Source organism: Lepisosteus platostomus, chromosome 4 (genome assembly GCF_059453375.1).
Source record: "Lepisosteus platostomus isolate fLepPlt1 chromosome 4, fLepPlt1.hap1, whole genome shotgun sequence".
In the NCBI taxonomy this organism is placed as follows: domain Eukaryota; kingdom Metazoa; phylum Chordata; class Actinopteri; order Semionotiformes; family Lepisosteidae; genus Lepisosteus; species Lepisosteus platostomus.
In genome coordinates this window covers 26,118,876-26,144,005 of record NC_142614.1, presented here as the reverse complement: position 1 = coordinate 26,144,005, position 25,130 = coordinate 26,118,876, and the positions used below count along the sequence as shown (strand labels likewise).

The 25,130-nt window shown below is 36.9% G+C and overlaps 1 protein-coding gene across 2 annotated transcripts in view; it reads right to left on the bottom strand.

Moving 5' to 3' along the window:
- The window catches only part of psd3l (pleckstrin and Sec7 domain containing 3, like), a 241,572-nt gene that overhangs the window by 104,091 nt on the left and 112,351 nt on the right, over positions 1 to 25,130 (bottom strand). The window contains exons 9-10 of one of the 2 annotated variants that reach the window (XM_088629209.1): positions 23,822 to 23,880; positions 17,251 to 17,340 (exon numbers count right to left, since the gene is read on the bottom strand). In XM_088629209.1, the coding sequence (XP_088485335.1) occupies positions 17,251 to 17,340; positions 23,822 to 23,880 (149 nt within the window). Of the gene's footprint in view, positions 1 to 17,250; positions 17,342 to 23,819; positions 23,881 to 25,130 lie in introns of both variants that reach the window. The other variant, XM_088629210.1, reaches the window with a different exon arrangement.

Sequence of the window (25,130 nt, the reverse complement as noted above, 5' to 3'; positions counted from 1 at the left end):
TTCATATACTTTTTTCCAATTTTTGAAACTTGAATTCAAAGGAATCTCTCCTGTAAGGTGCCTTTAAATTGCAATATGAACCAATTATTATTGTTGTTCAAGAGGTTAATTACACAAGCCCAAACTTCCACTAAGCAATATGTATACTGAAGCCTGCATTAGGAGTCCTTTAGGACACTGACCTAGCGTTAGGCTGTTAGAAATCCTGTTTGTTTCCTTTGTAGCAGGCCCCCCTAATCCGGGAGCAAATTGTGCAGGACCTGCACACCCCCTGTCATAGGGTATCTGCACCTTATTTATGGTCATTTGTACAGCAGATCTTGGGCATTGTGAAACCGGAGCTGTGGCTGGACCAACCCTGGTGTAAAAATCTTTAATTGGTCTGTAATCTGCTTTGACCCCACTGGACCACCCTGTCACCCTACTGTTAAATGATAGGGAAACAGCAATGCGCTCATTCTTTCTAACTTTAACCCTCAGAGAAAGTAAACCCTGCTATACTCTTTTTAAACCTACAAGAAAGCCAACCACCTTCTTCCTTTAAACCTGCTGGAAATGTTAATCCTTTTCCTGGTCTAACTGTAACCTTTAAAGTAGTCTACAACTAGCCGATTAGACATTAAAATCTGTGTTGAACCTTTTTATATAGAGAATGATCAATCAGACACAGCAGATCTTACTCTTTCCACCCCATGTGAGTGCCTGCACTTTTTCCATCTCCAATTAGTCTCAAAGACACACACCTGCAGCGCATATTGGCATAGATGGCTGCCCCTTTACACCAACATAAATTCAAAACTGTCTGTCTTTACCCTCTTGCTTCAGTTCTCTAGCCTGCAGTTTATTTTTAAAGACTCCGACACCTCTTCTGTCTGTCTCCACAAAAAAAAATCTATATGCATTAATGTTTTATTCATCCCTAACATCCTCTCCTTTCCATGTTTTTAGTTAGTTCTATAGTCCTAGCATTTTATTGTTTAAAAATCTAGTATTGAAATATAAGACTTGAAGAATGGAGATATTATTTTGTTTTACATTTGTTTTTAATACTGCCTGGGGCCTTCCACACTAAACTAGAATTGGCTTGTTGTGAGCTTTAAAAGCTCCTCAACTATTGTACTGTACACATACACTTCCACAACAGTTTGGGGCCCTTTGGCTCAAAGAACAGCCCTATTTGTACCAGAAGGACTCCAAGCCCCATAAACCTAACCCCCATCAATGTTTTAAACCATATTTACTCTTATCATCCCTGCAACTGGACAAGGAACTGGCATAATTTTTGAAAAGTTCAACATAGACATTTTTCTCCTGTGCTTTCCCATGTCATTTATTCTAACACTGATCACAACTACATTCACCCAGCTCTGTTCATCAGCCTGTACACTGGCTCAGAAAGGTTTATAGGCAGCAGCCATATGACCCTGCAACTCACAACTGGCAACCTAAAGAAGCTCATCAGGAGAGGGCCTTGCCAGTACCTGGATGGGAGACCTCCTGGGAAAAACTAAGGATGCTGTTGGTAGAGATGTTTGGGGGGGCTAGGGTTAGGGTTCCCATTGTCCCTTACCAATCATTGCCTCTTAATAATCCCCATCTATGAATCGGCTTCATCACTCTGTTCTCCTCCCCACTAACAGCTGGTGTGTGGTGAGCGTTCTGGCGCACTATGGCTGCCATCACATCATCCAGGTGGGGCTGCACGTTGGTGGTGGTGGAGGGGAGTCCTCATTACCTGTAAAGTGCTTTGAGTGCAGTGCCCAGAAAAGCGCTATATAAGTGTAACAAATTTTTATTATTATTAATATTATTATTACCTGAAACAAGGCAGGCAAATCACCATAGGAGCCTCTATACAGTACCACTTGTACACGCTACATTGTTGATAACACTAATAATAAAGTCACCTAATTTCTGTTTCTTCCCTTTTCCTTTGAGGAATGGTCTCCTGGAAGACCTGGGCCCCATCTCCATTTCATTTTCCTCAAGGTTATCAGTCCACATACCCACCTCCAGTGAGCAAACACTTCCCTGACACTCCAGAAAATCAATTAATCATCCTGCCAGCTGCATTGTTTCTGTACTGCTATTTTTTTAAACAGTGCAATACACTTTTCAACCCACCTCTAAGTTCCACAAGTTCCAAAAAAGGATTTTTATATAATATATAATTTAATACAAATTGAAGGATTATAAAGTGAACCTGCACTAGCCAACCTGAGAAATTGCATATGAAAACAAAAGCAGGAAACGTTTATAATAACCTACTGCAGGTAGTACGACAGACATTTAATTTTTAAATGTCTCTACATCATACTGTCTACCTGTTTTGCATGGAGGAGTTATTGGTGTGCACTGATTTGCTCCTGAAGAGGTGAAAAAACAGTAATCACCTGGGGGAAAATTCCCCTCTTGGCCCCTAGAAAAAATCCAAAACAATTCCAGGAGCAAAAACAAGTAATTGAAACAGGGGTAAACACAAAACTAAAACTACAGATGGATGTTAAATGTCATCATTCTTACACTAATCCCAGGGAATTCTGCACTCGGAAGCCTGAAACCTGAGAATGACTTTTATTTTATGAAGTTCATTGTATCTAGCCAGTTCTGATGGACTAAATCCTGATTTAAAATTTTATACATTTTTTTTAAAAATGATGAATGTGTTTTCATCCATTCGCTAATAGCTTCATTTATGAAGAACAAAGTGCAGAGATGGAATCTGTCATAAGCCCAAGATTTTATCAACTTTTAAAATGCAAAATCCATCAACAGGAGAGCCTGAAGCCTAGCCAAGCAGTTCTAGATGCACACTAAAACAAAAAAACCCAGTTGTTTAAGGAGAGACTGCTCAAGTCCTTCTGGCGTGACTGTGAAAAGCAGTGCTAAAAAGGTCTGTGTTGTGACACAAATAATATTAAGTAAGAAATGACCAGAATAAAGCAAAAGAAACATTTCAACATTCTACTGAAATACAATTATTTTCTACTTTTCTAAGAATCTAAATGTTATTATACCTTCTATCATTAGATACAGGGAAGTTTAAAAAAACTAAGGTTTCACCCTCTATTCAGGAATAATAAAAATAAAGCAGGTTTAAACCTAGCCCTGGCCTGTAACCTTAGTTAAATAGAGGGTTTCACATAATGCCATCACATGCATGGTGTGTGATACACCTTGAGTCAACAGTAAATACACAAAACTCACAAGGTCTCTGGTATTCTGAAACCATAATTAACAAATGCTTTTGTACAATAACATCTCCAAAGTTTCAAATGTAGATTACATTAAGCATCATATTGCTTTCAATCTGAATATATTCTCAATGAACAGCACGCCTCCTTTTCTAATACCTAAATGATTCCACCCCATTACAAGAACAAAAATCCGGAGGATTACAGCAACCACAGCATGGAATTTTACTTTTCTGAAACTGAAACTTCTATTCTCTCTTCATTTAAAAAAAAAGCCACTCTAGAAGTTAAAAAAAACAAAATTGAAAGGATTCTCTACGCTAGTCGTATTACTTTCATTAAAATGTTCTAGAGATGTACAGTAAGATATACAGTAGTTTATACATACAAGAATCAAACTGGAAACTGCTCTGCTGTGGCAGTTCACGGCATTTCTAATAAGAGTTTGCAGTCCAGATGGGGATACATTATGCTGTGCTATTATTGGTTCAGAATATGTCTTGTAGCGCAGTGATGGATTGTAGTAGAATTGAAATATTAAGATAACATTTTATTTTGTGTTGCTGTTTTTACGACTTTTTTACTAAATAAATGTTGTCTTCTCTTTAAACTTTCAAGCCTTTCTTTTACCTCAGTGTGAGATTTATATAATCACTTATTTTTATACAACATATATACTACTGAACTTTGAAGACAAGCTGGCTAACATGTAAGTGGGAGATATTTTACATAAGTAATTGTCTCACCAAGAAATAACTCCTCTGTTGTACATCATTGTCCTGTCTGAGAAGCTTGTTAAAACCTCATTATGTTGCCCATAAAAGGTTCAGATGTTCAACACAGCTGCTAAATAGATCTGTCAGATCAAAATAGAAAATGTCACACCGGCTTTTGCAGAGATAAGTGTCTGATTACAAAGGTAACATTATTAGCAACTCGCCCATTTTAAAGGTCATAGTCCGGAACCACAATTCAAACATCATGACATGGTTTGCCGAAATGAAATTAAGACGCTTGTTTGCCAGCTGAGAAGGGATGCAAGAGAAACATTCATGCAAAGCAGCATGTAGGTCATCTCAGTCTATGTGTAAAATATAGCTGTGCCCATAAAACATGAGCACAGTGCATTGGGCATCACTCTCATCAATCGAGCACCACACAACACCCAGGGCTACGAAACTAAAACATTCTTGAAGGTCTTACATTTGTTCACCAGATAATAACCACTAAGGGAGGTATCTTGCAAGACAATATACAAGGGCATTCAGAGTGAAGGAAACCCAAGAGAAAGCTTATCCTTTAGATTTTCAGGATCCTGCTGTTTCTGCTCTCAATCTTGTTGAAGGAGAGTCATGCATGTTATTCCTTCTAATCCCAAGGCCAATAAAAACATGGTTTTAATGAGTTTTAATGACAATGAAAAGGGACAGTTTCTCCTACTCCAGACAGCAAAAATATGCACTGGTGTTAAAGGATTTATACTGTAGATATATGTACATTGCACTTTTTCAGTTTTTCAAGTCTTGAATTGCATTCATTTTCAAAACATCACAAGACCAGTATTGTAGTTTCATCAATGTTCAAATGTATTTACTCCACAGTTTCCTCTTTTTTCATAATTTCTCACTCACCTCATCTTCACATCATTTTCAATAACCCTTTCTGCTGGCTTAGGGTCACTGTGGCCCAGAGCCTGTCCTGGAAAGCAAAGGACACAACGTGGGAAACACTCTGGACGGGACGCTAATCCATCGATGGGCACACACAGACACACTCACACCAGGGCCAATTTTACAGAAACCTGTTAGCCCACCAGCGTGTCTTTGGACTTGGGGGAGAAACCAGTGAACCTGACAGAAACCCACATGAAGCCGGGGAGAACATATAAGCTCCACAAAGACAGCACCCCTAGGAATTTAACCCAGAGCCACTGTGCCACCCTAATATCTCCCTCATGTATGCAAAATATTGAATTACAAGTGGATATCTTTTCTTATGCTAACATGCCTTAGGAGGCTTTAAATGTCACTTTAAAAATGTCAATGTCAAAACTTTAAAAATGGGAAAGATATAACGTAAGGTATAGAATATTTTTTGACATAAATTTGAGAGGTTACTTCAAGGCATCAGAGAATGAAGTTATTTTAAATCCTGAAATTTAGCTTCCATTTAAAGTACAGTGCAAGTTCACACTCACACATTCAATGTGCACAAAGATTCATATTCACGCACACAGTGAACACTATGGCTTGAATATAAATTCGAAAAGAAAAAGTCAGTTATGTGCCTGATGGGATGGGGCATTTACTTAGCACACATAGACATCTGAGAACAGAGTGTCTTTTTACATGAATCAGTACATTGTTTGTCCAGCAGTATTTAATTTATCCAATGGTGAAGATAGTAATTGGAAAGTTGATAAAATACCAGCTGCAAACCCCTGGAGCTCTTCTAGTAATATGCGTTTAAGTAAAGGTATTTTTCAAAGGCAGGTTTATATATACTTGTGATAGCTGGATAAGGTTTCCTCTCAAAAGACTGAGCCACAAACAGAAAAAAACTTTTTTTTCCAAAGAACTCGGAAAGTCGTCTAAATATCCATACTCTAACTGGACAACTAACAAAGATTTTTTGCCCCATTGCTAACCCCAAAAAATTGACCAAAACTAAAAAAAAATCAAGAACTATGACTAAATTACACATTTTCAGCATATATATTTTCTGTTATCTCTTGCAAGATTTGCTTTTTAAACTTTTACAAATATTTTCAGAAACAAACTTCTCTCCAGATTGACAAAATACTCAAACTTGTTCTGTAATTAATGACAACATTTAAAGCATCTGGTTGAAGATGACATTGCAGTAGTAGAAAGCCAAATTCTGTTCAAAACCCACATTTTGCCATTTGAAAGCAACTGCTCCATGTGTTAATTTTCGACATTTCTGGAATTAAATGATTATAGTCACGTAGATAGGAAGTACATTTAAACATTTACTTTTTTACACAATGGACTGGAATTCAGACAGAGATTATTCTCATTCCTCTGAAATAATGTTAAAAACAAGACTCTTAACTGGTCAAGCAAATGACTACTGATACTTTTCTTTAAAACTTCAGAAGATAAAGATTCTTTACCATAAGAAGACAGCCCTGCAGTGGAAATTACTTTAGTCACAAGCACTTTTGTGGTTTCTTCTTGTTATTGGAAAATAATGGGAGACCAGGGATAATGAACACAAAGTTGACCACAGTACTATGAAGGTCTCAATGAAAGGTGCTGGGGCCATCAGATTGATTTTTATTAAGGAAATGCATGAAATACTCCACGCATTTTTTAAGAAACTGCATGCAATAGCCCCTCAACAAAAAAAATAGTGCAGAAGTAATATTAATTTGTGGACATTTCAGCCAAACTCTCTAAAAGAGATCACTAAAGCAGGAAACAAGAGTGCATGTTTTACCACAGGTTATCAATTGAATCATTAGCGCAAAAACAAATTGCAACAAAGCACCTTCACCTTCAAACCACCACATCAGAAAATCAAACACTACTTTCACTGTTGCTCCGTTAATCATGTAGAAAGAAATATGCACTGTATTGCAAAAAAACTAATCGTTTTCCAAAGCCTCTTACAACAAAGAGTGGAATTCACTCATTTTGCTAAGTGCGTCAGAGTCACCCTAGAATGGCTTATGGGCTGGTTGGTCTTAGATCCTTGCTGTAGACCTTCTCAGAGTCAAAATGGTGCTGTATGTGTTCTAGATTGAATAGGAAGGGGCTGACCCATACCGCAAATGCCTCACAAGCAACAAGTGGAGTAGAAAATGACATCATCACTACCTTAAGGTGAATCGGACACAAATATTTTCTCTGCAATGTGAATACTATCATTATGATAGTACATCCACAGAGACCATGAGCTCTTTCAAACAAGTAACACCACAAGCCCGAATTCCAGTTCAGTGACACATGGAGGAAAAACCTCAACCTGCACTGAGGTTTTTTCCAAGTCACTCATGTTGTGCTACCAATACCTCAATGCTTCTACAGCAGTAAAATCATGTAGCCCAACACTTTCAGCATTAAATATTTACCATTTGTTAATTATAATGTTTTACTGTCACACTTTTAAGCTGCAAGACATACAGTACTTACTTTGGGTTGGCTTATGCTAGCTACTATCACTTCCCTTAATAAATTAACATTAGGTTACAGATATACCCATTACAAGATTAGTGGTTTAACAGATTTAATTAAACAAAATTACACAAAGCATACACAGGAACCTCAACTAGCACTGGGTTCACAAATGACAGTTTGTAACTCGATCATTTCTCCAGTTGGGATATTCAATACAACATCTCATAGTTACTGTTTAATATTTATGGTGAGGGGCAAGATTATTCCATACATACCCCACAGTTTAGAAAATGCATTCACATCCTGACCAGTAAGTATGCACGTCACTTTCTTTGAGCATCAGGCCATGAAGCATGTCACCAGATCTTATCTGTTCCAATTGCAAAGCCTCTATTCTTATAACAGGACTCAGGGAAACAGGAGAAGCAGAAAATGCACAGTGATGACCGGGAGGAAACAGAATAATATTTAAAACCAACACATTTCTCAGGGAAAAGTCATTTTCTACATCAGATAAACATTTGACATTTTAATGTACTCATTTTGACTCCATTTCCTATCACATGAAGGCTGTCTTAACAATTACAGTATATATCTCGCCATGTGTATCATTCACTGATCACAATGGCCAGATCATGGATTTTATTTCTCTTAAAAAAACTACACACCTATGATACATAGGTATCACCTATGCTATTTTGTAGAAAGCATGAAGAATTCCAAAATTAAAAGCTTTGAGACTATTACCACAACTCTGTATGATGGTTATTCCCAGTTTTCACAATATGTGGAACCAACAGAACACCCTACAACTATAATGCACACTTGAGCAAACTGTTTGATTCCACACTTACTAAATGTTTTGTGTTTTATTGTTACAGTAGGTGTTATAAAACCAAATTATGACACATACTGTATACTGTACATAAAATGACAGGCACATCTTGCTGGCAAAAAGGTTTGTTCTTTACTAGGCCTATAATAACAACAGTACCTAGGAAAGCTTACAAACATGAAGAGGCCACTTGGCTCATCTAGTTAATTTGCTCTAAGAAGGCCTTTGTAAAGGTTTACTGGTTTTGAAATTGTCTCAAGGATCATATGAACCAAGACATAATCCGTGTGTAGTGTTGCCAGCCTGAAAATTCGATAGTTGCTGACCTGCAGAGCTGTTCTTGGGCTGCGGAACAAAAAGAATAACGACTCAGCCAAGTTCACCAGCCATGAGCGGAGCTGACAAAGCTATATTTGTGGTTAAAAAAAATTGATGTTTTATAGATCTGGGTACCGCTGTGTTAAGACAGTTGTCTTAATCCTTGTGCTAACTGCTGCATTTCAGATTTACTTGATTTTCCTTCACTTTACAGTGTATTTGCAGAACCTAAACACTACCAGGCTTCTGTACCTGTAAAGGAAGTACAATATACGTAGAAAATGACTTAAATGGGCTGTAAACCTGTTTTCTGGAACATGGCAGCAATAACCACACAGCAAAGCTATTTGAGAACATTCTGATATGTTTATCTTCAGTATGAATGCCAATATAGTCTTTAAACTTTGCAGTTTTTTTTGAAGGATTACTTGTTTAACTTGAAAAACAATTTCTAACATAGAATAAACACTTCTCTAAGAACCATTCAATGAATGAGCTTGCGATATATGGTTTTACATTCTTATAACATTTTTCAGCATTCTGAAGCTCATACCTAGAGTAAGTGACTCAAATGCACCAAACCGCAACATACACTGTCCACTTTACAACACTAATGACTCCAGCAAGGACTCTAGACAGCAATTCTCTAGCAGAAAACCCAGCTCAAAGAGGTCCATCTGGTAACTACTGGCAACCAGTATCCTCTAGTTCAGAACTATTCTAAACCCATTTGAGAGCAGTTTATTGCAGCATATCGTTTAGATAGAGTTGACATTTTGCTGGTAATCATAAGTGGATCTTTAAATTAATTTGGTCTTTGGGCGCAAAAGCACACACATAGAAGTAAAGGCAGAATAGCATTTGTTTGTAGTGACAAGAGAAAATCCGCAAATTGGTAAACAAAGCCTAGTTCTCGGAGCCCTAAGAGAAAAAACATTTCAGGTCCAGATGAAAAACAGAAATCTGCCAGCTAAGTTGCTTACTACTGTAACGCATATGGTCACCATTGCAGGTTGTGAGAGCTGGCTTACCAGCCCAGTGACGTCACCACCGCCTTTCCCTGTGAATAGCAAGGACCGCAGCCGTCGGGCTGATGGGAGATTTCCCTTCAGCTCAACTGGCTGTGTCCCGGTTGAGTGACGCCGGAGGCCCGGGTTCGAGTCCCCAGCGGTGGGGGTCCAACCTGAGGTGGCAGCGGCGAGGGCGCATACCAACGTGAACCCGAGAGCGCTACACTACCATGAAACAAAACCTCTCGAGTCTAGGCTCTCGCACATTTTAATGTACCTGCCTCCGCTTAGTGACAGCAGATAGGCAACTTAAAAAGCCTACACTTTTAAATGTTGAGCCTTCTGGGGAATGACATCGCCCATCTTGTCTGCCTGTCAGATAAATAAGCCAGACACTGTGGTTGTGAAGTATAGTAGGCAAATATATACTCTCGCAATAAAGCAAATAAGATATACACAGCATGCAAGACAAAAAAAAATATATAAGATGTTTTCAGAAAAAGAAATTGTATTTCTAAAATATTTGTTTCAACAAGTTAATTATTTCTTGATGGACCTTGGATTTTTACACAGTTCAATACTGGGAGAGATTTCCTGTGGTTATTCTTCTGGTGTATTTCAGATATAGTTCATCTTACGCTCTGCTTACAGACTTAATTTGATTGCTAAACTGAACAGCTACATTAATAAATTAAAGACCGTTTAATTTATACAAACAGCTAGGGTCTGGGGGATTCCAAAAGCACTAGTGTATCAATTATTCCTTTTCAAAGCAGAAAGATAACTTAGCAGAGTGCAATCTTCTTCATGGCCATGATGAAGAGGCAAATCATGGGTTATGGTAAATAACAATGAACCCTTTTGACTCCAATGCAATTACCCTCAAAAGTAACAGCAGCATGATGCTATCCCTGTACTCAGTGGAACACATTGTTATGCCAGTACGAAAATATTACTGGATCTTATTAGCACCTACTATTTCTTGAGTTCTGTTTATTAATGTGTACACATCTTGTACTCAGGTAGACCATTAATAGAGGTACAGAACGCTAGCAGAGTAGATATGTTGAAAGGTAACGTTATGGGTAAAACAGCATAAAAGTCAGGCATACAGTGCATTATCATGGACCGCACTTAATTTGCCGGTCATCCTAGAGAGAACTTTCTTGTATCTCGTTATTGTATATCAAGTGGCAATAATAGGATACAGCCAGAGGCTCTGTTCAACTATTCATTAATCCTGAAAACAACCTTGCTGGGTACAGGCAGCCAGCTGGCTGGGGAAATGCGATCTGAAATGCCAAGGCACACAAAAGTCACCATCTGAGAATTAACGATAGCAAATAAAAGGACTGTCATGCAGTTCTGCTTAAGAGGGGTATATCTCCTTGTGGGATGATGTTCACACATTTCCTTATGAGTATTCCAACAGTGCATATTTCCTTAGTCCCCTTGCTTGCATTTAAACTGTAATTTCCTTTGAGATTTGGTTTTGGAGTTTCAAATCTACAACACATTTCAAATCAGTGAAACATGATGAGAAGGAGATTATAAAATATATTAATATATATAAAAAATATATATTTTGATTATGCAATAAAATCTGGACTGGACACCGGAACAATGTGTTTTCAGTCATCGAAGCAAAATGTTTACCCAAGGTTTTCTATGTCTGCAATCCTGTATTTCCTACACAGTGACTAAACAGTCAGATTTGACCAAGACTCAAGAGTTTTTATCCTCCATGCTTATTCACTTTGCAAAGAAAAGTATTTTGTTGCTATGGCCTGTTCCCAGGGTACCGACTAATGAAATGCAGCTCTCGCAAGTAGCTGTATTTTTGCCCTTAGGAAAACTAACATAAAATCTCTGATCAATTCTGGAAGATCTGGTTACCCCTTTGGACTTACATTGCATGTCTTCCCTCCAAAACCATTTTCTCCATTTTATCATTGTTTTCACTGGAGAGCTCCACATACCATAACATATTACGTATTTTATTTCCTTTGTAACATAGGGTAATTACGCTGTTTTGAAAGAAGGAAATGCTATTGACTTGTTACTTAATGTTAAAAGCATATTCAAACTGTAAACTAATATTAATGATCATGGGGTATTCCCAAACCACAGTATTCCAGTGTACACACCCAACAAAAACATGAAAAATGTTTCACAATATTTGTAAAAGAGAAAAAATAAGAATATGAGCAATAAATGGAGTCAAATGTTGCACAAATAAATGCAAAATTCCAACAATGTGTATTAAATCCTAAGGAAAATAATCTCAGATTCAAGGGAGTCTCAATAAACAAGAAAATGATTCCCATATTGCTATGGCTTTACCCATGGTTTCAGCATGAATATTCAATAATTCAGGTTTCTTACTGCAATGGGATATTGAAAAAATTAGCAGTCATGTCCTAATCTTCCAGCTGACCTTGGATATTAAAGGGTTTAGACAAGTCCCTACACCTGGTGTGTTTTGTTAATATTCAGTTGCTGTAAACCTGTTACTTATTTAATTTTAATAATAAGATGCATGTTCATGTTTAAACCTGTTTCACAGTGCATGCAGTGATGCAGTTTAACCTCATGAATCTGCCTTCTGGAAAGCTGCTTTTTTATTAACATTTTTGTTTTGACAAGTCATTCCAAAATGTTGAGTCACAGGAGGCTCAGCCTGTGTGAGTGTGACATGACTGAGCTCCTACAGTATATGACAGCCTTCAAAGCTGCAGCAGGGATAAACTACTGTATCTTGTCTTTCTGCAACCTTGACATAAGTGCAAAATATCCCCAAGGCAGTACACTCTGCACCACTGCATTCAATATATTTATCAACAATGCTGAAACATCCAGGCCTCCATATCTGGGCTTTTGGGTACAATGCATTGAGCAAGAATAACTTCGGCTTGTTTTCTAAGAAAAACAATACGAGGAAGAATCTCAGGCATAAAAATGATTTGGGAAAATGTCACACCCAATGATGTTGTTAAAGGTTTTTTGTAAGCCTTAATACGTAGTTTGTTTTCTGTTTGTTTTATATTTAGCAAAATAGGCAAATCCATTTATGAGCTTGTTAGAGATGTTGCATTGCCCACCTATAAAATAATAAGATTAAGAAGATTAAGATGTACCGCCACATGAAATGGTACACCAATGGAATACAAACTGAACTTGCACGATAATAACAGAGCTTATGATAGGTGAAAAACTCCAACCAACAGGCCACTGATGATATGCAAGACTAACAACCACACTAGAAAACCACATACTGTAGCTGGAAGATAAACCATTTCAAAATGAAATTTCTAGAACAGGAGTCTACACCAGTACTCAGTTGCCTGGTTGCTGTGGGTTTTAGAGGTAATAATCTCTTACACTTGTATAGCGCTTTTCTGGACACTCCACTCAAAGCGCTTTACAGGTAATGAGGACTCCTCTCCACCACCACCAATGTGCAGCATCCACCTGGATGATGCGACAGCAGCCATAGTGCGCCAGAACGCTCACCACACATCAGGCTTCATAACTCTGCTCTCCTCCCCGCTGATAGCTGATAATAATAATTGCTTACACTTGTATAGTGCTTTTCTGGACACTCCAATCAAAGCGCTTTACAGGTAATGAGGACTCCCCTCCACCACCACCAATGTGCAGCATCCACCTAGATGATGCGTCGGCATTCAAAGTGTCCCAGTACGCTCGTACACATAAGCTAGAGGTCTGACAATTACTGTATCATCTGATTAAGACCTGGAAAACTGAAGATCTGACTTTTTTATCAACTTCATTAAATTACATCACTAAGGTCTGAGATGGAATGAAAAGCCATAACAAATGAGACACTCCGGGACTGGAGCTGCCTACCTCTGACATAGGAGTATTTAACTGATGGCATGTATTGCTTCCATTCTGTTAAGTCTCTCTGTTAGCAGTGTAAAAAGATGTGTCAAAGAATGAGGAAACGTATGTCAGTTACACCTTTATTCTCAGAATGCGACATGCTTATAGAGGAAGAAATTTGATTTTGGAGGAAACATGGCACAAGACTCCTTATAAACAGCAGAATGGAATAACAACAGAAGATAAAAGTATTTATTTTACTAGTTGGCATAAAATGAAAAAGAGTAGGCATAGGGGATACAGTTTGCATTGCAGGCTGTGTTTTGCTGGAAAGCTCTGTAGCCACCATTTGGTCAGCTCCTAAGCCAACAATTATTATCGCCAAGCCCTTGGACTGGAAGAATTCTGAGGTGTCCTTTTCATTAGAAATGAAGAGTGGTGGGGAAGAAGGTATTTTTTGTTATTAACGATGCCTTGGCATAAAATATACTTTTCTACTCCAAGCCAGCTAGCTGCTTGCACCCAACAGAGTTGATTTCTGGGCTCCAGTACAAGCCTGCTCTTTAGCTATATTTGCATGATGTCCTTTCTGGTTATGTCAGGTAGCAAATAAGGAAAAGTAATGAACATTAGTTACAGTGGACTCAAGAATTATTGGAACCCTTGATATAGATTAACTTCATAAAAAGCCATGTTAAATACTCAGCATAGAATATGAGCTTTATTTTATGCTCAAAATGATTACTAAAACTACAGGATTTTAATTTTAATACAATTAAAACACTGGTGTCAAAATTACTGGATCCCCATTGTTCCTTTTTAAGAAAATCAAACAAAATGAATCCTGTTTATTTAAAATACAGCTCAGTCATAAACAATATTTTTAGACTTTCACCAGGATATAAAAAAAGAGGTACAGCGTAACACACATGAGAAAATCTTTTTTCTATCCATCACCAAGGGGAAAGGTAAAGAACTGACAAATTAAAATAGGCCAATTAAAATGGTTGATCTTCAAAAATCAAGTGCATCTCTTCCCCTGTCACTTACAGTGAGGAAGATGGTGGGGGAGGGAAAAAAGAACCAGAGGGCTGCAGCTGGAGAACTGCAGGGTCTGGTTCCATCTTGGGATCATCAAGTCTCCAAATCACCAATTAGATGGTACATCCATGCCAACAGGCTATATGGAACGGTTGCCAGAAGAAAGACCTTACTGGCAATTAGAAACAAACTGAAGCTGCTGGAATATGCCAGACGCCACTGGAACTTTGATTGGAAGCAGATGCTATGGTCGGCTGAGACCAAAATGGAACCTTTTGGCCACTCACACCATCTGTACTTTAGGCGTCAGAATGTACACAAAGCAGAGATCATCATACACACCGTAAAATATGATTGTGGATTGTTCATGTTGTGGGGCTGTTTTGCTGCAACTCACCCTGGGGCCTTTGTTAACAGCAATGATATCACAAACTCTGGCCAAATACCTGTTGCTTCTGCCAGAAAGCTGCGACTTAAACACCCCTAACACCTGACTGACCCTCAACACACCTCAAAATCAACAAAAAAAAAACGCCTGAACGCAAACAAAAATCAACGGTTTGCAATGGCAATCTCACTGTCCGGACTTAAACTCAATTGAAAACCTGTGGTCTGAATTGAAGAGGGCAGTCTATAAGCGTAGACCTATTTACATCAAGGATCTGAAAAACTGTCTGCATAGGGGAATAGTCCAAGATCCCTCCCAATGTGTTCTCCAGCCGTATAAAACATTATAGGAAAAGGCATTGTATTGTTATCCGCGGAAGAGCAGGTAGACACAGGGGATACAATCATAATACCTATGTATAACAGTATTACTCATTTAAAATAATTGTTATGAAATAAGACTATTAGAATAAAAGTCTCTAGTTTTCCAATTCTGGGGGGCATAAAATACAGTTTATGACCTGTGCTGTTTATTTTATACAGCTCTTCTGTTCATATTTATCAAAGGTGCCAGTAATTCTTGAACCCAATATAACTTAAGACTGACAGCATAAACAACTCTTTACAAGGCAAAACCGCTATAATTCCTTCCCCTCCTGCTGCCCTCCAGATTTTCCATCAAACAGAAATAATTCTGCTCATGTGTATAATGACTCATCTTTTGAAAGACAGGACTAAATTCATTGTACGCAACTGTAACAGCATATTGAAAGACACGGTAGGGGATAACCACTCACATGGCAGGTTTAGAGACCTCAAGCTGACTTTATGAAAACATGAATGTTGTCAAACAAGCCAAGTTCCTTTTACAAATGTTTGCATAATCAATGTTAACTTACGGTTACCCCAGTATGTTGCTGAATAGGAGCCCATTAACTTAATGAAACATCTACATTTTTATTGCGGAAACTGGATCCTAAGCAGAGCCGATTCATGAATAATGGGCATACAACATCTACGATTGCCAATCCATTTGCTACAGACAAAAGCAACCTTAATGAACTGTACTGCAGTATCGAAATGTAGTCAAATGTTACATTTGGAAAGTCAAGTCGGTGTTAGTGTTTAAAATGTTTTTTAAACATTTAAACATTTTAAAACACCTTCAAATATTTTGCACTCAACATGATAGCAATTAAGTACTCACTGTTTGGAAGCTATAACACTAGCTTGTAGAGGCATTTAATTGCATATACAAAATTTCCATTTGTCACCGAGCTTCAGTAAAATAAATACTATATGTTATCTTAAAATACACATCATACACATTAATACTAATTCTCCATTGGATTTCTAGAAGTCACAAGGAAAGCTCCAAATAAAGTACTAGAAAACAGGCTCACCTCATATATACTGTAAGTCAGATAAAAGTACAGGTAGGCCTAGAATTACCACATATGCGACTTACGACCACTCGCACTTACGACGGCAATCACCTTAATCGTATTACCACTAACATTAATGTCGTCATCAGCCTACGTCATCAAAATGTTATTGTTTGGGTAAGCAAATGGCTAGCAAGCAAAAAAGTTTTCTGGTGGTGCCAAAAGGAAAAATCAAAAGCGAAAGACAATAGATTTAGAAATGAAAGTGAACATAATAGTGCAACATGAAAATGGGAAAATTGGTATCGACAATCACTAGAGACTTTGGCCTTTCTCATTCGACAATATCCACAATATTAAAGGACAAGGAAAGAATTCATGAAGCAGTGAAAGGATCAGCGCCTATGAAACATGAGTAAAGAGTAAAATTAGTGAAAAAATATAACAAAGCCGTATTACACAATGTAGCATTTATGCATGTACATTTTTTACACATCCATATGGTTAGTGTAGCATAGCGATACACGCAATTGCGATTTTCGAACCTAACCTCATCAATTCGAGAAAGCATTATTTGACTCTCATTGTTAAACTCGGCTCTCATCTCCTTCAATAAGGAATAGAACAGAAATTTGAAAATGAAGGATATACATTTATTTTCGAAGACAACTTAAAAGTCTGAAAATGCTGTAATTGACCATAATGGAGATGAGTAAACAATTCCTAAACAAAGCTTTTACCGGAGTCATAAAGGCAAGCTTCAACTATTTATTATACCACAGTTATTCTCCTTTGGTCACTAGTCACACTGAATATCAGGTGTACAAATATCAGGTTCATGTAAGATGAACAGCATTGATAAGCAACCATGCTTAAGGGCTCAGATTATCTTCGGATTGAACAGCGCTTTATGCTACAGTTACTAATTGAAGTGGCTCCTTTCAAGTGACAAGCTTGAGCATTTATATCTCTTCATCATTGTACAAACCAAGACTGTTCCGTGACTTTAGATTTTAATCTGCTTATAAACATGATTAGACTTCATGTCAACCTCAAGATTTGTATGATTATTTTACAAGGTACAATGCCTACCTTAAGAAGATCTCTTGGGAAATCCTGGCCTCCATTTAGCCCATCCAGATTGTTGATGAACTCCTGGCATGTCATCTTCTTTCCAATATTCTGTAATAAGCCAGAAGCATTTATCACCGAGTTAATGTGAAAGACCAACTATCCATCATGATTCAAGGCCTAACTTAACCCCATCAAAAAGATGAAACATAAGGTATTCAATAACGTCCAAAAATATGCAATATAAAACAATACATACAAAAAAATGTGCTTAAAGCTGTTTTCCACAAACAAATTGCAACTACAGTATAAAATATCCCATTTGATGGCATTTTTCCCCACATAGTAATCATGTTTCTATAGAATACCAAAAATCAAGAAGAAAAGTTTTACAAAGACATAATGCATCAAAAGGATGGTTTGTCAGTATTTTACAGCAAACATTATTTTTTCTGTTCCCAGATAAGAAGTCCAGCAATCCCAGTAACATCTGGACAATGGGGCCCAGACTATCTTCACAATAGTTGAGCTAGTCAGGAGCCCACATTTGTGCTAACGTTTCCCATCTAAATTTCCTCTCTTGAAAAGCATTGCATTAGGATACGGACAGGAAATTGAATTTGATAACTTCAGGGTTTTTTAAAATTTTCCTTGTACTCCTGTTTGTCACTCTAGACTGCTCAATAGCACGTGGTTAAGGTCAAGAGTCTGAGGAAGCCACTGCATCAGTGTCAGAATCTGCTCAGTTTATCAGAGGGTTTACAATTATGTTGAAAAATAAAACCTTGACCCCATGTTGGCCTTTTGTGAAGGTTCTGCATGATACCTCAGCAAATACTGGATGCCCTTATTTTGACTGTATTTTGTGTTTGTGCACCAATAATAAAAAAAATTGTTTTACTTTAAACATTACACAGGACTGCGAGGTTTCAAGGAATTAAATAAAATATGATGGTAACCTAAAAAAGGAAGAGTGCTAAACAGAATATCAATCGCAAGCGATCCCCGGGCTTTGATTAGTGAGGTACAAAGCACAATCAACACAAAACAAATTTCTGTGTAAATGGAAGTGGCTGAGGCAGAAACAGGTGGGTGATTTTTATGGCCTAGCCTAATCATTTCCTAGTGGATTATTTTACGAGAGCACCTGCAGTATGACAAAAACTTTTGACCTTTAAATTGGCTTACAGCAAAGGAATGCGAGACAGAAATTAAAATATGACTGTGTTCCTAAATTGTAATGAAGTGAGATTTTGGATTTATTCTTTTTGTAGTCACACATTACAAGATGGATGTCATTGGTATTTGTGTCATTTGGGGCCATGCAGATTTGTTTCAATGGTTTCCCCAAAATAATTTACCACAGCTTAAAACTCCCAAATTGTTTCCTATATGTACAAAAGTTTAATTCACTGATTTTTACTACTCAGTCTCTACTTTCAAATTGCTCTTTATTTAAAACCTTTCCTTGCCATTTATATATGGTGGTATTTATAGCATGAACTACTTAATTTTCTTTAAGACTTTTAGGCTCTCATGCAATTAACCACTTGTTTCTAAACCACAATTGTTTCTAAACTAATTTGCCTTTAAATATACATACACAACAGTTAACAAAGGACTTTGTTTCAGTTATTAAAACAAGATGCATTCTGAGTACGGTATGAATATGATACATAAGGATATAGATGACATTTACTGCATTCACATGAAATAGGTGAACAGTTCTATATACTAACAAGTTGACAATTTGCTCATTTAAAAACCTGTACAAAAAGCCTGATCAAACTTTAACCTTCATAATCTCTCATTTATATGAAACTGCAGAATAAAATCAACACCGTTCTCAAAATTACACTGCTTCCAAATTATTTTACTGAAACATCATGTAAGGCAATGTTAAGGGCAAAACCCAAAATCATCTGAAAAGGGCTACAATCCCCTACTTAAATGTCTTGTTTCTTTTATACTTCAGTGCAACATCAAACGTGAATACCTTTAATTTTTGTTATTTAAAATATATCCTTCCACTTAAGTGAAAGTTTTCCATCACATGCACTGTGACCTAACATTCAATCCACATAGAAGAATTATTGTGAACAGTTTTCTGAATTTCACTTATGACAACTGACTGGGCAAAATTATTGTGATTACAATTTTAAGTAAAACACATTAATCCACTCTGTGGCATTTTTTGTTCCTACTTCACTCTGTTTTAGGGATGCCAGATACATACATTTTTTGGAAGTCAAATGAAAAAAAAATGTCTTAAATCTTAGATTACATTTATATTTTATATTTATATAAAATTTGAAATATATAAATATTTTGTATTTATATATTTACATTTTACATTTATACAACAGTATAAGGAACATGAGCATGAAATACATCAATCCATTTTCTAATCACTTCTTCCAATTCAGGGTCATGCAGGAGCCTATCATGGCAAGCACCAGGGGCAAGGCAGGGTACACCCTGGAGGGGACACCAGTCCATCACTGGATATTATGACAAAATAATGGAATTCTTTCTATGTCACACTAAAGAATAAAAATGACTCATTTTTTGTGTTTGAGGGCAGAGACAGAGACTGTATGCACACACTCATATCTACAGCAAGACCAATCTTCGCAGGCAATTAACCTACCAGTTTGTTTTTGTACTTGGGGAAGTAAACGGAATATCCAGAGTAAACCCACAGAAATGTGGGGAGAACATACAAACCCCCTGCAGATAGCACCCCAGATCCAAGATTGAACCCAAGTGCTAAACATTGTGCCACCATGTACGAAGCATAATGTATATTTTGATGTAATTTCTTCCATGCACACTACTTGCATTTTATGATACTGCAGGGATTTGTTTTATTAATTGCACAAACATAAAAACAGTTTATTCACAAAAAAGGGCATGTAAACAGTGTATTATCCTTGTATGTCTCAAACATGCAGCTGATTCAGTATTTCCTTTAAGTAAACTACAGTATCTATCCATACCTCAAGCTGTAATGGCAAAACCTAAATATCTCTTTTTTCCAAATGCATTTGGAACTGCTACTGTTTACAGCTCTCCAGCTAAAGATTCCTGCAGAGCCTTGGAAAGAAGGAGACAAAGACAAGATCCACAACGCCCACCTGGAGACCTGTTCATCGTGTGGTAGGCTGCAAACTCCACAGTGCCCGACCGAAAAGTCAGCTCCAACTGGAGGAGCGTCTCTCACATCCTCTCAGCAGGCCTGTAAGCCACCCAGCAGGCCACAAGAGTCGCTGATGTTCAGGGAACCACAGTTGATTACTGCCAACCCAGGTCTGCACTGGCACTGGCACTTGAGGAACCCCAGTTCAGGTGCCTAGTGCCTCTCGCAGTGGCACCATCTAGATCACCAACCTCAACCTGCAGTCCAGCCTAGAGCCATTCCAGCTTCAGGCCGGGAATTCAGTCATTTTTAATTAAAATTACATATATAGATAAAAAAAAATGTAAGCTGCATCTGTATTTATCACTTTCTAGCAAATCACCACACACATCTAAACCATCACCCACTCCTTTGAACAGGGTGTCATTTCCTGACTTTTTATGAGGCACAAAAATATCCACAAAATCATTTCATTCTATTTTTTTTCCTGCTGCATAATTATCTAACGCTATCATATAGCACAATTCTAATCATCTGTTGAAAAGGATTCTCATATCTGTTTCAGGCAGAAATGAAAAGCAAATACACAGTGGAAAGCTGTATTATATATTAAAGAACACTGTAACACAAAAGTATTTCTGTAAAATTTGAATATTTGTCTTTGTGTGACTTTTTGTGTGCATGTTCATATTATCTGAATCACACATCAAGGGAGCATCTAAAAGTGTGCATATACCTGTACCTTGTGGAAAGATACTTGATGAATTTGTTTATACGATGTGGTTCTAGACATTGTAATGATGTGAACCACAAATTAATCTCCTAAGGCTAAACAATCAAATTACAGGAAATCACTCCAGGGTAGTACAAGTATAAATTCCATTTGATCAAGCTTAGGGAAGCAGACGTAGGTATTAATGTAACACAATGTCTGCAGGCTTATAAAGACAGAAAACACTAAATGCATGATTAACTGGTTAATATCTTCTTAGATAGCTGACTATTAACAACTTAAATAACAAGCTATGATGTTTAAAAATAATAATATTCAGCATACACACATTAAGCAGCTATTCTAATGCAGAAAAATAAAGCTGTATATTTGTTCTGTAGACACTGGACACCAAAGTCTGAGCAGACGGTGTTTGTTCTTCAATGATTATAAAGATCCTGCCAGCATAAGCTGAGTTGTAGGTGGGGAGCAGTAACAAATGTTCAGACTGGGAAGCAATCTAATAACAAGCTAAACAGCAATTAAATTAAGCCAATGAATAAGAATTTTTTAAAAATTATCTCAAGACTGTAAGCAGTTGAAAAAAATATTATACCATACTTCACAAAGTAATTACATACTTAAATCCCTTTTTCTTTAATTTATTATTTTCCTGTACAGTCTTCTCCCACTGGTTTCTGACTGAGCATGAAGAAAACTTCACTGTGCCTCGTGAGTCATATGACCAAATACTGTCACCTAAAATAGTAGCAGTCGCAGTAATAGTAGTAATAAAAAATACCATCGCCACACATTAAAAAGCCAGACATGTATGGTTACAGACTGTAGATTTCTATTTAACTTTAACAAAACCAATCATACTGTATATTTCTAACAATTCTTTTACACAAACAATTGAAATACAAAACCAAAATAACCTACTGAATTGCTAAAATTAGGCTGCAAACGGCCTCACCAGCTTTAATAGGGCTTAGAACTACCGGAGATGGAATGCAAGAATCTTTGTGAGGACTCAGATTAATAAAGAAACGCCAGTTTCTGCCATTCAATATTGCACATGTACAGGCTTCAGCTACTGTAGCTAAGAAAGCTCTGTGGCTCAGCCTCAGCAAAAGGGTACATTCATGCACCTCCCTGGGGTCCAAGGTTGTAGACAAACTGCTACTGGTATTAAAGTGACAGGACTATTTCTTTTTTTTAATTTTAGAAAAGAAACAGCAATGACGAGCCAAGGAGATAAAAAAGAAAACCCAACTTACCACCTAGTAAGTAAAATAGGGACAGCCAGAAGATCCAAGGAAGATAAAGAAACATTGGCAGGAAGGAAATAATGCAAAAGAAGGAGTTAGTAATATGCAGGCAACTCACATGCAATTACATTCCAAACAAAGCAGCAACATGCCTTTTATGTACAGAATGCACTTTAAAGTAAATATTACTACTAATAATAATCTTAAGATAGTATTCAACTTTCAAAAGTATCAAAGTTGAGCCAAAAATGAGACAAAAGAGATTTTGGGATTATTAAAATCACTATGGAGAAATATCTCTACCAAACCTGTTTTGAAGGTCTGTTATGAATTACATTATGCATTAAATGCTACACACAATATATTTTATTGAAGATCATCTTCTTATTTTATTTTTTACCAAGTACTACAATACAAATGTTAAAGACTGAGCGAAGCCCAGTCCAATTAACTTTAAAAAAACCTACTGTATGGTAGATACTTTTTTTGTATTCTTGAGGTCACCCAGGACTTCTGTTTAGCAAAAATGCACAGAAACTTGAATTAAAATTGAACAGAAGTCAGGAGGTCATTTGTTACATATAAACCTCTGATTTCTGGAGGAGAGATTGCTTCAATGCTGGAGACAGGTGTTTTGAGGTGAAAGAAATATTATACTCTGAGAAGGTAAACCAAAGATTGGAATCAAGGTAAGGAAAAATAAAGAGAAACCCTGGGTTTGTGAGCATGAAAATTGCTTCAGAAAGAAAAAGGAAAGGAAACTGGAAAAATTTGAAAGAAATCTATTGTTCATTAAGTTTCAAGACTTAATTGGGGAATGCACTTTTCCAGGTATTTTTCCTAAAATGATACTTACAAAAAAAGTCAATAATGATTACAACATGTAAATCATTTTTGAATTATCACTTCTATCTGTGATGTAGGTCTTTGTATGTTTACCTTACATTACATTGATACATTACATTAGCACTAACCAAAATTCACAACTTATTTTGTAACTGCTTAAATGAGGATGTATGTGTGTGGATTCTATTAAGACTATGTCAAATGGAACCTACTGGCTACTTGCATTTCAAGGTTGGCTGTCCGGTGCAGACTAGGAGGTTGGTAAGTGCATGTTTGTTTTATTAGACATGTTTCAGCTATGCTAATGCAGATTCTTCAGGCAAGTTATCTGCACAAATCTCTGAATGTTTGCCAGAGATTGAGAGAATGAAGATCATTAATAAAACAACAGTCAATTAGAGCAGAGAACAGTGCTCTAATATCAACGTTTCTTAAAAAAACAGTCTGCCACCTAGTGGCATATCCCAGCTGGTTGTTTATATGAGAGGGGAGTGAAATTAACATTTAAACAAACCTTTAAAAATGTTTCCACAGCAACAATAAATCATTTAAGGATATTTACTGCAAGACTGCAAGCTGTTAAGTAGGCTACTATATATAACAAATTTCTAATTTAGTACTTACATGGCCATGAAGGTCAGTGTTTAGCAGCATCAAAGCACACGTAAGGCAATGAACTCCATCTGTAAAAATGTGAGAAAAACTATGAATGTGGTGTACAACTTGCATTTGGTTTAATTTGATATCACTTAATAAAAAAAATTATTGAAGCTGCTAACAATGTCAACTGCTTTTGATAGATGCATAGAGACAGAACTGATAGACATAAACAGGAACGCAATTTCATATTCACACACTTACAATATATTCTAAAAGAATTATACAGTTTTCTAGGCTGATATAGGCAGAAATAAAGCAATGCATCCCTAGTGCAATACAAACTATGAACACTATACCTATCTGGAAAAATGGAGATTACAGTTGCTGTAAGCTCTAAATGCAGATCAATAGTTAAACATCCATCACTTATATAATAGAAAAAGACAAAAACAAATACTGTATGTACACTGCCACTAACAGTTTGGTGAACAAACCAAGGAAACATTACTCCATAAAGCAACAAGAAACATCAGTATCATTTAGGGATAGCTATGTCTAACAGTATTCTTAAAACTACAATGGCCCTTGTCTGCATTTTTAACAGTTCTCAATACTAAAAATAGTACACAGGGGGAGAACCTCAGGAAATTGCTCTCTTGCTTCTCCACTCAGATCACAAGGAAAAGCAAATAGTCCTGACTTGACTGGCAAATATTTATCACTTTAATTCTCATCCCCACAGCAGCATGAACCATAGATCCTTCAGACGCTGAGCACGCTGTTAATAAATAATATTGTAATCAATGTCAGGACTGCAGCTATACATCAGCCAATAACAGATACATTTTGGTCACACATCTGATGGCACAGAGGAGGAAGCGTTTTAGGAAGCCTTTTAAAAAGTGCTGCTCCCTTTGTGTGAAGTCTAACCTACGAAGGTTTAGGACAGCTTTAAACTCATAAAAATAAATGCAGAACCTCCTTTTTACATATCAGGTCACTCAACTGTTTATGTATACAGGGGCATTTTTTTCCTAACAGAATGTAGTGAAAGCAAGGCTGTAGCATTTTTAAAGACAAAGGTAAACGTTCAGTGAAGCAAAGACTTGAGACCAACATTTTTTACGGTTATGAAAACTTCTATGAATATCATATCCAACCTGTAATGCTGGCCTTTAAAATAAAGAATATTTTGTTATGCAGTCAGTGGAAAGCAAAGACCTGCTTGTTTTCCCACTTTATGCAAAGATGAATAATGCAAAACAAAGGGGAAACAATAATAAAGAAAAGAAAGGGAGAGAAGTAGATAAAGAGTAAAAATGTAATTTAAAAT